The sequence below is a fragment of the Loxodonta africana genome, chromosome 24 (genome assembly GCF_030014295.1).
Source record: "Loxodonta africana isolate mLoxAfr1 chromosome 24, mLoxAfr1.hap2, whole genome shotgun sequence".
NCBI lineage: Eukaryota > Metazoa > Chordata > Mammalia > Proboscidea > Elephantidae > Loxodonta > Loxodonta africana.
The window spans coordinates 50,680,481-50,694,320 of NC_087365.1; the positions used below are offsets into that span (position 1 = coordinate 50,680,481).

At 45.4% G+C, this 13,840-nt stretch overlaps 1 protein-coding gene across 3 annotated transcripts in view; it reads right to left on the minus strand.

The window, feature by feature from the left end:
• Positions 1 to 13,840, minus strand: part of ATP9A (ATPase phospholipid transporting 9A (putative)) — a 148,638-nt gene that overhangs the window by 102,801 nt on the left and 31,997 nt on the right. For all 3 annotated transcript variants that reach the window (XM_064276221.1, XM_064276222.1, XM_064276223.1), the window contains exon 4: positions 3,091 to 3,199. In XM_064276221.1, the coding sequence (XP_064132291.1) occupies positions 3,091 to 3,199 (109 nt within the window). The remainder of the gene's footprint in view (positions 1 to 3,090; positions 3,200 to 13,840) is intronic.

Here is a 13,840-nt window from a genome sequence, read left to right on the forward strand (position 1 = left end):
AAAGGCTTCATGCCGTGAAATATTATTACGTAACGTTCCCCTCTTTCTTCCTTTCTCTGAAATCTGCCAGTTTGGGCTTGTCCCTCGGCCCTTCCCCCCAAGGGGTATCAAATGACTCCACTCACCTCCATCCCTTTCCAAGCTGACAGTTTCGGCTGTGCTTTGTTGGGCTTTCAAAACAAATTGCAGGGCTAGCGCCTGGGTTAATATTCTGTTTTCCTCTACTGTCGCATTGTCATGGCAATGGGGACCATGGGCCACAAAAGAAGCCCAACAAAGGCAGACAAGTTTTTAATGCTCAAGCCATCTGCCAATTCTCCTTAGGACCTTTTCAAGGACCAAGTGAAGTCAAAGCAGAGCCGGGAAGGGGGTCTGCAGGGGAAGGCAGAAAAATCATTCATGGGAGAGCAATTGCAATATGAAAAGAACCAAAGAAGGCTCAGAGCCTGGGTAGCTAAATGAATGGAATCCAAAGCCTCTCCTCTTTAGCACTAAATAGATCCACCCCACCCTCTCCAATGGGGCCTTTGTTGGTTGCCAAGCGTTTTAAATGTTATAGTAAGAATATGTTATTAAGGCGGGATTTAATATACACAAACCACACACACCACCCTGCAGAGGGGTCTTCTGATGACCCACATGGAAAGCTCATGCCACCTGCCTTTTTGCAAAGATTACACTGATTTTTTTTTTCCTTTGAGGAGCAAAATGCCCTAAATACAGTGGCTTGTCATCAATAAAGCATGTCCATAGATGTGCAAATTTTTAAGACCACCAACTATGAAAATCAGCTCAAAGGCATGAAAACAAAATACGGTCATGCCCTCGGGGAACTTTATTAAAACCTCAGTGTTTTTTTTGGAGTCCCAAACATATTCTTTGCTGAACACACATTTTTCCTAGAAGGAAAAATACACCTGAAACCATGGATGACCCGCTTATCTGGAAGGCTAAGTTGCTAAATAAGCACAAAGAGCTTCCTACCTGACTCAGGTAAATAAGGCATCTATCCTATGGCAGAATCCTCAGTTTCCTGAAGGCAGAGCAGAGCTTTTATTTCCCCTGGGCCCCTCCAAAGAACATTTATAAAATAAAGCCTGAATGGGATTAGTAATATTATGGACAAGCCTATTTCCATCTAGTCCTAGTCTGATTGGCAAACATTGGGTAACATTTCCTCATTCCTGAATATAACCTTAACGTAGAATTCACAGTTGGAAGCTGAAACTAACATGGGCAGTTGTTCTCTTGCTTCTATAACGATGCATTTGGGTGGGATTTTTAAATTCCCCCATTTTAAATGTACGTGTTTCGCAAGGAGGCCAAGGATTAAGTACCTGCTTCTCTCTCTTGGCTGTGGTTCAGACTGCACCCTCGCCACCATTCACTTTCTAGGATTTGTAAAACACCTTTACAGAAATCTTTACCTGATGCAGCGTTTATGCGAATCTGTTGCCTTTTTGAAATATCATGTTGGGACTGTTTGGTTTTAAAGTAATCAGTGCTGAAAGAGTATCTTGATAAGCTGTTCTCCCTTCCCTGGAAACACACCTGCATAGCAGGGGCCAAGTTTGCAGGCTTTCACAGAAACAGGAGGGGCGCCCAACTGCCTTCTTCAGGGAGGGAGAGGGATTAGTAAATGTGAATGGGAATAGGCTGCCTGGCAACTAATAATGCCCACAGCAACAACAACAAAGGGCGGATGCTCAGATTTAAATTCGGGCCTGTGACATGCAACTGGCTGACAGGACAACTCTTAAGAGGATGGCGGGGTATAACATGGAGGAACCTGGAAGGCATTATGCTGAGTGAAATTAGTCAGTTGCAAAAGGACAAATATTGTATAAGACCACTATTATAAGAACTTGAGAAATAGTTTAAACTGAGAAGAAAACATTCTTTTGTGGTTACGAGAGGGGGGAGGGAGGGAGGTGGGAGGGGGTATCCACTAATTAGGTAGTAGAGAAGAACTATTTTAGGTGAGCGGAAAGACAGCACACAATACAGGGGAGATCAGCACAATTGGACTAAACCAAAAGCAAAGAAGTTTCCTGAATAAACTGAATGCTTTAAAGGCCAGCGTAGCAGGGGCAGGGGTCTGGGGACCATGGTTTCAGGGGACATCTAAGTCAATTGGCATAATAAAATCTATTAAGAATATATTCTGCATCCCACTTTGAAGAGTGGCGTCTGGGGTCTTAAACACTAGCAGGCAGCCATCTAAGATGCATCAATTGGTCTCGACCCACCTGGAGCAAAGGAGAATGAAGAACACCAAGGACACAAGGTGATTGTGACCCCAAGAGACAGAAAGGGCCACACGAACCAGAGACTACATCATCCTGAGACCAGAAGAACTAGATGGTGCCCGGCTACAACCCATGACTGCCCTGACAGGGAACACAACAGAGAACCCCTGAGGGAGCAAGAGAGCAGTGGGACGCAGACCCCAAATTTTCATAAGACCAGACTTAATGGTCTGACTGAGACCCTGGTGGTCATGGTCCCCAGACCTTCTGTTGGCCCAGGACAGGAAACATTCCCGAAGCCAACTCTTCAGACATGGATTGGACTGGACGATGGGTTGGGGAGGGATGCTGGTGAGGAGTGACCTTCTTGGATCAGGTGGACACTTGAGACTATGTTGGCATCTCCAGCCTGGAGGGGAGATGAGAGGGTGGAGGGGGTTAGAAGCTGGCTAAATGGAAACGAAAAGAGAGAGTGGAGAGAGACATCAGGCTGTCTCATTAGGGGGAGAGTAATTGGGAGTGTGTAGCAAGGTGTATATGGGTTTTTGTGTGAAAGACTGACTTGATTTGTAAACTTTCACTTAAAGCACATTATAAAAAAAAAAAAAAGAGGATGGCAGGGACCCAGGGATATAGCTGGAGTCCCACAGGCTCAGGCAGAGGGAGACCTCCTTCAGACAGGAGCCAAAGAGTGACTGTCCCACCATGTGGCACCCATGCACTCACAGGCCCAGGCTTTGAACTCTGTTCCCCTGACTGTCAGTGGCTGGGACTGAGTTGCAGCCTTGAGGCCCTGCCATCAGTAGCAGAAGGGGGACCCCTGGAGGGCTGGGAGGCTTACCTCTTGCTGTGAGCCGGCTGTAGACCTGGGAGTTGACTTCCTTGTCCCTCACATAGCATCGGATCTCTTCCACAGCCTCTCGGATGATGGTGACAGCCAGCACAAAGCCCTGTGGAGAGAGGCGAGAGGGGTGAACCCTGCTGGAGCCAAACAACCAACACCTCCGGGTTCTGGGGGCAGAAAGGGACGGGGCCACCCTGTAATAATATAATATCCTGATAATATCATTAATTACAATAGTCATAATAACATTTCTGTATAATAATATGGTTTCCCTGGTAGTACAAACAGTTAAGCTCTTGGGTAGGCAGTTCAAATCTACCCAAAGGAGGCACCTCGGAAGGAAGGCCTGGCAATCTACCTCTGAAGAATGAGCACTGAAAATCCTATGGAACATAGTTCCACTCTAACACACATGGGGTTGCCATGCATCGGAACTGACTCAACAGCAACTGGTTTGCTGGTGTGATAATATTACTTAAAACGTACACACCCCAGAAAGCCCATTTCTCCGAATCTATCCTGCAAAAGCCACATGCACACACATACCCTAGAGAAAAACCGTCATGTTTTTTTTATACCCAGTGCTCTCGAGTCGATTCAGACTCATTGAGACCCTAGAGGACAAAGTAGAATTGCCCCATCGGGTTTCCAAGTAGCAGCTTGTAGATTTGAACTGCCTACCTTTCAAATTAACAGTCAAATGCTTTAACCACTGAACCACCAGGGCTCCAGTCATATACAAAAACACCCATATTCACCACCACAGGGTTTATAAGACCTAAAAATGCAGAAACGAGCACACCATGCTCTCACAGGGGACAGGCTGGCTGATGGGGCCAGCTACCACTTACACCTCACGCACCGTGTGCCTGGCACTGTTCTAACCCTTGACACCTGTTAGCTCACTTGCTGCTCACAACGACCCTATGAGATACGTTACTATCACTGAGATCTCTATGTTACAGATGAGGAAACTGAGGCACAGAGAGATTAAGTCATCTTGCCGGAGAACGTAAAGCTAGGAAGTGATAAGCGGGAATCTGAAAACGGGAAATCTGGCTCCAAAGTCCTCGCTTTTACTTGCCCTATCATTCTGCACGTAGAGAAACTTGGATGGAGCCAAAACAATGGCTCACAAGAAGATGGTTAAAAAGTATGAGATTGACTGGGACATCAGCCTTTCAGAAGATACAACGTAGCACTGTTTATATAAACAACAACAAAGATTCCACATACTGCCGAGTGTTTTCTAAATTACCGTGGGTACTTAGTGCATGTTGTTGTCATTAGCTGCCATCGAGTTGGCCCCTGACTCACGGCAACCCCAGGTACAACGGTACAAAACACTGCCCAGTCCTGTACCATCCAATGACTCTGGTTAATAACTGTTGGGATCCAGAGGGTTTTCATTGGCTAATTTTCAGAAGTAGCTCGCCAGGCCTTTCTTCCTAGTCTATCTTGGTCTGGAAGCACCACTGAAACCTGCCCAGCATCACAGCAACATGCAAGCCTCCACTGACAGACAGGCGGCGGCTGTGCACGAGATGCACTGGTCGGAACAGAGCCCAGGTCTCCTGCACGGAAGGTGAGGATTCTACCTACCACCAAGCCACTGCTGCCCTTGTACCCAGTATACTGACATGTCAAATGTACAGAAAACAGTTTGGAAGGAGACACAACACACCAAAACCTGAAGGACTGGTTAGGGTGCTCTGCAGGGAAAGGGACTAGGATCAGGGAGGGAGGGGCTGCAAGGGGCCTTGCCTCATCTGTAAACTGTTAAGTTTTCATAAGAAAACATATTGATGAATCAGTTGCGTAAGAATCAACTCAGTCTTCCCCTCCGTCAAGTATGGGGGAGCAGGGAGGTCACCCATACTAGAATCTATTTACCTCTAGATTTTTCCTCTCATATCAATAAATCATAGGGGTAAAAAATTCGTTCATTTTTCTTACAAAACAGTCTTGTCCCCCCTCCCCTTCCCCCCTCTAAAGCTTGCCAGAACCCTTTTTCTTTTTTTTTAAGTGCAGATAGCATAACTGCCCTGGAGGTTAAAGGCAGTGATTCCTTGAAGATTTCATTTTCATACTGTTTACCCCACCAAATATATTAACTTCAACTCAATGAACTTTAAATCTCTTATGTAAATCTACCCAGAGATGTTCTGTGCTGTGAAATGCCTCCAAAGACTCATAGATCTTTCCAATCAAAGGACCCCTCCTGTTTCCAATCAGATGTAAAGTACACACTGCTGTGGCCAAAGGCAAACTGGTGCGTTTCAGAGGGAAAGCATAACCAGACCACATAGGGAGGCAGAGAAACCCTCTCTGGAAGGGGACAGACCCAGCTTGCAGAGGCCCCCCCCCCCACACTGCTGTTTTCTTCTTCTGTGCCAGCATCCAGGTTGTTGTTGTTGTTTGTTTTTGCAAATGTTCCCATTTCTCTTTCTCTCTGCTTAAAAAAAAAAAAAAAAATTTTTTTGTTGGGGGGGCCAGGCTAAATCTCACTGATATTAAGGGAAAATGTGTTGCTCACCCAAAGGCAGGAGCCCCTAGCTTCTCTGCTGCAAGTAACACTGCCTCCTATCTAAGTTATTGCACAGTGCCCCTCCTCCCATGCACACCTGAAAAAAAAACCCTCCCAAGCACACAGTTCTCATTAATCCTGGAGGACACACCAGCCCTTAGGCTAGAAATTGCTTTACAAAGGGACGCAAATGTAGACCAGAAATAAATTCCAACCCTCCAACTCAAAACCAAAAAAACCCAAACCTTTTGCCCTGGAGTTGATTCCGACTCATAGTGACCCTATAGGACAGAGTAGAACTGCTCCATAGTTTCCAAGGAGCGCCTGGTGGATTCGAACTGCCAACGTAGCTCTTAACCACAATGCTCCCTCCAACTCAGGAGGTCCTTAATAGCCAAAAATATTTACAAAGAGGCATGTAGTAGTTAAGAACTACAGACCGGCAGTTCAAATCCACCATGCACCCCTTGGAAGCCGTATGGGGTAGTTCTACTCTGTTCTATAGGGTCGCTATGAGTCAGAATTGATTCGATGGCAATGGGTTTGGGTTTTTTTGTTTGTTTGTTTGAAGATGCAGCCCAAGGTTGGCTGAGCTCATAAAGAAATCATACGCAGTGATAGGGCAGACAAGCAATTCTGAAGGTGTCAAACGTGTAAAGTTGTCCTTCAAACATCTGATGTTCATCCGTCAGTTTGTCGTACTGTGGTGGCTTGTGTGTTGCTATGACGATGGAAGCTATGCCACCAGTATTTCAAATACCAGCTGGGTCACCCATGGTGGTCAGGTTTCAGTAGAGCCTCCAGACTAAGACAGACGAAGAAAAAAGGCCTGGTGATCTACTTTCGAAAATTAGCCAATGAAAACCCTATGGACTGCAACAGAATATTGTCTGATACAGTGTTGGAAGCTGAGCCCCCTGGGCTGGAAAGCACTACACAACAGTTACAACAATTGACTTAAACATACCAACAATCATGAAGACAGCGCAGGACTGGGCAATGTTTCATTCTGTTACACATAGGGAGCCAACTCGATGGCAGCTAACACCACCACCACTTCAAAAATAGATTTACTAAACCACATCTAATTCATAGGTGATAGAAATCAGAAAACCAGCTGCCTCTGGGGGTGGGGGTGACGGTGACAGGAAAGGGGCACCAGGGAACTGTCTCGGGTGACGGAAATGTTCTACATCTTGATTGGGGTGGTATTTACATGGGTGCTGACCAGTCAGGACTCATTAAACTGCAGACTTAAGACCTGTGCACTTTATGGGATGTAGACTGTATCTCAATAGAAAATCTAGATTTATTATTTGGTCTTCACACAAACAATCGTATAGATTATCTCAGTTATCTCATGAGGAATTCCTCCTGCTAACACATCAGCACCAAGAACAAAGTTCCTAAAAGCTAAAACTTGATCTGTACAATAAGCAAAACTGTCACTAGTGCCTGAAAAACCCACTGATTCCAACTCGTAGGGACCCAATAACACAGAGGAGAATTGCCCCCATGGGGCTTCCAAGGCTGTAAATCTTTACAGAAGCAGACTGCCACATCTTTCTTCCATGGAGCAGCTGTTGGGGTGGAACCCCGACCTTTCGGTTAGCAGCCAAGAGTTTAACCACTACGCCACCAAGGCTCCTCTCACTCATGCCAGAGTTTAAAAATTACAGTGAGAACACTGAGAACTTTCTGTATGTCGGGAACTCTGCGAAGGAAGCATTTTACTTGCAGTAATTCACTTAATCCTCCTGACAAGCCAAGGAGGTAGATACTATCACCCTAATTTAGAGATGAGGAAGCTGGCACAGAAAAGAAAATCTATTAAAAGGGCAGCCAAGAGCTGAACCCAAACCATTTGCATCACTACATTTGATGACTGAGCGTGAAGTGAGAGGACTTTCAGGGTAGTCAGAAGATATTTCAAAATGTTTTCTAGGCAAGAATCAAAAATTGATTCTCTGCATAAAAATCCATTAGCGGAAATCAGCTACAGTCACCTAGAAATAGACACCATCCAATTTGTCTTTAACCTCAAGCCTTCTTTCTCTTTAGTCCCTGGAAAGAGAAGCAGAAAAACAAGACAAATATGTTCCCCCTACCCTCACTTAACCATCGCAGGAAAAGCTGGCTATAAAAGGGCTCACGATACAGTTAGGAATCTCACCTGGAAATAAGCTGTTAATTTGTCCAGCCTCTGTATCTAGAGCCACAATGTTGTTATTGTTAGCTGCTGTTGAGTTGGCTCTGAACTTATGGCAACCCCATGCACAACAGAACAAAATGCTGCCTGGTCCTGTGCCATCGCCACGATCAACTGCAGATCGGACTGTTGTGAGCCCTAGGGTTTTCACTGGCTGATTTTCAGAAGTAATCACCAGGCCTTTCTTCCTAGTTCATCTTAGTCTGGAAGCCCCACTGCAACCTGCTCAGCATCACAGCAACACACAAGCCTCCACGGACAGATGGGTGGTGGCTGTGCATGGAGTGCACTGGCTGGGAATCGTACCCAGGTCTCCTGCATGGGGGGCAAGTATTCTATCACTGAATCACCACTGCCCCCATCTAAAGCCACAGTCAGAGGGAAGCCAGGACAGTCACTTGGGAGACAACACAGGTGGCAAAGCTGTCACCCACGGGTGGGGTCCCACACCGGGTAATATTTTCTTTTGGCCCAGTGTGAGAAAAAAAAAAAATCAAAATAATCGCCTACTGTTAAAGTCAGACCTTCTGGGCTTCCCTTGGAAAATCAGAGAATGGCACAATGCCAAGCAGGCATCTCAGTGAGGAGACAATTGGCCACAGCAGCATGCCGGTTCCTTATTTAGAGGGGCGAGAACCTCCAACTCATCGGAGGCTGTACCACTCGCTCCAACTCACCTGCTCTCTCAATCCCCCTTCCTGAGGGGCTTCACACTTCACAGGCACTAGAGTTTGTCATCACTGCTGCTGACAGGGTAACTGGGTAACGGAAACGGAAAAGCAAACGGAAACAGCACTTGGATTAAAGCAGCAGTCTACACTTTGATGCTCTTTGCCAACCTCAAGTACCAACCCTGCCTCCCACTGCAGGGACCAATGTTGTCCTAAAGCGTTTAAAATATCCTGAATGCACTTCTGATCCAGTTCATTTCCTGTAACTCATCAAATTCTAGAAAGGCACTGAAGTAACTTAAGTTTAAAGTCTAGGTACAATAAGATCAAAATCACTTAACAGAAAAAAGGCAACTCCCAACTCCAAAGATAACCACTGGCTTTGGCAAAGATCCTTCCAGACCTCTACACATTTATATACATAAGTGCGTAGAAATATCTGTTGTGGGAAAGGGGGTAAGAATTGGACGCTACTGTTCACGTTTTTGGAGCCCTGGTGGCGCAGTGGTTAAGGTCTTACCTGCTAACCAAAAGCTCAGCAGTTCAAATTCACCAGTCACCCCTTAGGAACCCTAAAGGGCAGTTCTACTCTGTCCTACAGGATTGCGATGAGTCAGAAATGAATCGATGGCAACAGGTTTGTTTTTGGTTTTTGTTCATGTTATTTTGGAACTTATTTTTTTTCATGTAATGAAAATACGCCACAAGTCCAGAAGAACTAGATGATACCTGGCTACCACTATTGACTACTCTGACTGGGATCACAGCAGAGGGTCCTGGACAGATTGGGAGAAAAATATGGAACCAAAAATCAAATTCACAAAAAGACCAGACTTACTGGTCTGACAGAGACTGGAGGAACCCCTGAGACTATGGCCCTAAGGCATCCTTCTGACCTGGAACTGAAGCCATTCCCAGAGGCCACCTCCCAGTCAAACAATACACAAACCCAAAAAATAAACCGTAACCCCTGAGAGGAACATGTTCCTTAGAATAATCAATTACATAAGACCAAAAGGGCAACGTTTGCCCCGAAGTAAAGAGGAGATGGCAGCAAGGGGCAGAAAATCAAGACGAAGCAAGGGAACAAGGAACCCAGGGCAGAAATGGGGAGAGTGTTGAGACATTGTGAGGAATGAAACCAACCATCAAATGGAAATCTAATTTGTTCTGTAAACTTTCACCTACTGCACAATTAAGAAAAAAAGATTTCCACCTTCCCACATCAACAGAGATGTAGCTACTTCATCGTTTCTAACTTCATAGTTTAGTGATACCTGCCTTTAGGTAACTACTACTGGGCTTTTGTTTGTTTCTAATGTTTTAGTTAGGGCATTGGTGGTTCACTGGTAGAATTCTTGCTTACTGTGCAGGAGGCCCTGGCTCAGTTCCCGGCCAACGCACCTCGCGTGCAGCTAACACCTGTCTGTCACTGGAGGCTCGTGTGTTGCTGTGATGCTGAACAGGCTTCAGCAGAGCTTCCATACTGAAACGGACTAAAAAGAAAGGCCTGGCAATCTCCTTCCAAAAATCAGCCACATGAAAACCCAATGGATCACAATGGTCTGATAGGCAACAAATCATGGGGATGGTGCAGGACCAGGCAGCATTTCATCCTGTGGTGCGTGGGGTCACCATGAGTCAGGGGCAGCTCACAGACAGCTCACTACAGCATTTTAGTAATATAAACCATACCTAGGCGCTTTGGTGGCACAGTGGTTAAGTGCTCGGCTGCTCACCAAAAGGTTGGCAGTTCGAACCCACCAGCCACTTCACAGGAGAAAGATGTAGTATCCCAGTTCCATAAAGATTACGGCCTTCACAAGAAACACAACAGAGAACCCCTGAGGGAGCAGGAGAGCAGTGGGATGCAGACCCCAAATTCTTGTAAAAAGACCAGACTTAATGGTCTGACTGAGACTAGAAGGACCCCGGTGGCCATGGCCCCCAGACCTTCTGTTAGTCCAAAACAGGAACCATTCCCAAACCCAACTCTTCAGACAGGGATTGGACTGGACAATGGGACAGAAAAAGATGCTGGTAAAGAATGAACATCTTGGATCAAGTAGACACTTGAGACTATGTTGGCACCTCCTGTCTAGAGAGGAAATGAGAGGATAGAGGGGGTCAGAAGCTGGCGGAATGGACACATAAAAAGAGAGTGGAGGGAAGGAGTGGGCTGTCTCATTAGGGGGAGAGCAATTAGTAGTATATAGCAAGGTATATATAAATTTTTGTATGAGAAGCTGACTTGATTTGTAAACTTTCACTTAAAGCACAATAAAAATTAAAAAAAAAAAAAAAAAAGATTACTGCCTTGGAAATCCCATGGGGCAGTTCTACTCTGTCCTATAGAGTCGCTATGAGTTGGAACCAACTCGATGGCAATGGATTTGGTTATTTTGCTTTTTTTTAAGGAATATCCTGGTGCGCTGTACCCCACACACATATCCTAAAGCCCTCTCCGATATCCCAAACTCCTCTCCATGGAGAAAATGAGTCCTCGTATCTGTAAATCCGAAACACTCTTCATATCCTAGTGTAATCTCTGGCAAGTTCCTTATTCATCTTGGCCCCCATGTGCTCGTTTGTCTAACAAGGAGCCCTTTTCCCATCAGTCCATTTTCCTTCAGTCCACAGGAACCCCTGACAACCTCTGGAAGAATCAGCAGAGTCCATCTTTTTCCTACACAGCTGGTTCTCAGTCATTTAAATCCCTGCATAATTCCATTTCCTGTTAGCCATATCTATGTGGTTCGTGGTTCAGAGAGTGAAAAGTGTGTGCCAAATGTGGCTAAAGTCCCCTCCCCATCATAGATGCCAATTGTAATGTAAATGAGGTTGCAGGGATGCTAATATCTGTTTGGATGATGGGATTATGCTACAGGCTGGGCAGATGGATAACTCAAGGAGAGAGGTCACAGACTTGGTGGCATTTATCATGCCAGAGACAAAGGGCTGGGGCAGAGAACACACAGCTTCCTTCATGGACATCCTGTGATCTCAATTTATTAGCATATGCACTTAAATTATAAGTTATTTGACTACATAACCTTTTGAATAACCACATGTTAAAAGGCCATCTGACAGGTGATATTATACACACGTTATAGACTAACTTCTTAAAATTGGTACTGTAACTTACTAGAAGTAACCTTATACCAAAACCAAACCTGTTGCTATCGAGTTGATTCTGATTCCAACTCAGAGCGACCCTATAGGACAGAGTAGAACTGCGCCATAGAGCTGCCAAGGCTGTAATCTTTACAGAAGCAGACTGCCACATCTCTCTCCCACAGAGCAGCTGGTGGGTTCAAACCACTGACCTTTCAGTTAGCAGCCATGCTTTTAACCACTGGGCCACCAGGGCACCTTTATAGATGTATGTAATAAACAGTTGCAGAGCTAGAAGACTAAAATAAAATTAGGGTATTTCATGTAAAAATCTAAAGTTCCTAACTCTTGGACCTGGCAACACTGGATCTGTTTACACCTGATGGTAGCGAGAAGTACCTGTCCACTTCTAGATGAGGCCTGAGCCTAACCAGTTTTTCCCAAGGCTTTATTCTACCAGCTCGGCCCCTTTGGGCACCTAACTTTCCATGGTGAAGCCCCTGGCTCCCTGATAATCACAAGGTTCACTGTCTAAGAGCCCACCACCTGCCTGGCACGGACAAGAATGTCTGTTACCCAAGGGGATGAATGCTGGCAGAAACGTTCTCCAGCTTCTTGCATCTTATCTCACCCACAGATGAATCAGGGCAGGAAAAGAACTGTTCTCACATCTCAAAAGCACAATTACTGACTGTGTGGAAAAAATAGTTCCCCTCCTCTTCTCAGAAGGAGCCTAGTGGCGCAGCAATTAAGCGCTCAGATGTTAACTGAAACTTCGGCATTTGAACCCATCAGCCATTTCGTGGGAGAAAAGACTTGGTGATCTGTTCCCATAAAGATTACAGCCTTGGAAACCCTATGAGGCAGTTCTACTCTGTCCTAGGGAGTCGCTGTAAGTCAGAATTGACTTGCTGGCAGTGGATTTGGTTTTTTTTTTTCCTCTTCTAAGGGCCAGAGCTGCTGGGTGCAACATGTCTAATAACATGGCATGCGCGGTCTATGTACACTCGTTCACGGGTCCCTTAGGCAGCTGGCTCCCCGACTCCACAAGCCTCTGCACCAAATCCTTATCATCTTTCATTTGCCACCAAAAAAATAAGTAATAAAACTAAAATGTTTTCTTTTGTTTAAGCAAGTCTTAAATCTTTTCCACTTTAAAAATCTTGATTAAAGATTTAACGAGGCTTGTAAACAGAAAATCCAAGTCTTCCAACTTGGTTAGAAATAAACAGCAATTACATTTCATTCTCTGATTGGAGAATAAGAAACCATCACTTCTACCCTGTCTATACCCCGGCCAACCCTGGGCTTCTTTCTGTTCCTCAAATGCTCTAAGCATGGGTCTAACACAGGGCCTTTGCATCGCCATTCCCTGGTCCTGGAATATTCCCCACTCTCCCACCCCCATTCCCACGTTACCTCAAAAGGTCTTTCATGGCCACCCTGGCCAAGGTTACCCCTCACTCTTCCCACCCCCACTTACATCCCTTTTGTCAAAAGGGACCAGTCCCTGGAGAAGGACACGATGCTTGGTAAAGTAGAGGGTCAGCAAAAAAGATGAAGACCCTCTACAAGATGGACTGACATGGTGGGTACAACAATGGGCTCAAATATAGCAATGATTGTGAGGATGGTGCAGAACTAGGTAACATTTTGTTGTTATACACAGGGTTGGCATGAGATGGAACTGACTGGACAACACCTAACACACACACACACACACACACACAAATCTTCATCCATTAACAGGGCACTGGCTATGTACCTCTGATACCCTGTCTATCCTATGATATTATCTTGTCACCTTTGTCGTGCTTTTTACAATCTAAAACAATTTTGCTTGTTTATCTGTTTATTATTTAACCCTTTTCAAATGTCAACTCCACAAGGCTGGGGATATTTGAGCTGCTTCATTCACTTGCCACATGCCTACACCCAGCACAGTGCCTAGCACACACGGTAGGTGCTCAATAACCATTTGCCAAAGAGAAGAAAGGTAAAAAAGGAGGTGAGGGAAGGGATGAAGGAGCTGGTCCTCTGTGTTACGCTCAGTGCACACCAAAGCACAGATTTTGGCACTCTTCTGGTCCTTCACCCTGAAATACTCTACACAGAGTCACCAGAACATGCGATCTTGGCAAACAGTTCAAATAATACCATTCACTGAGGCAGACACTCTGTCTTCCTCATTTGCCTCCGTGTCCTCACAGTCTAGAACTCTGCCAG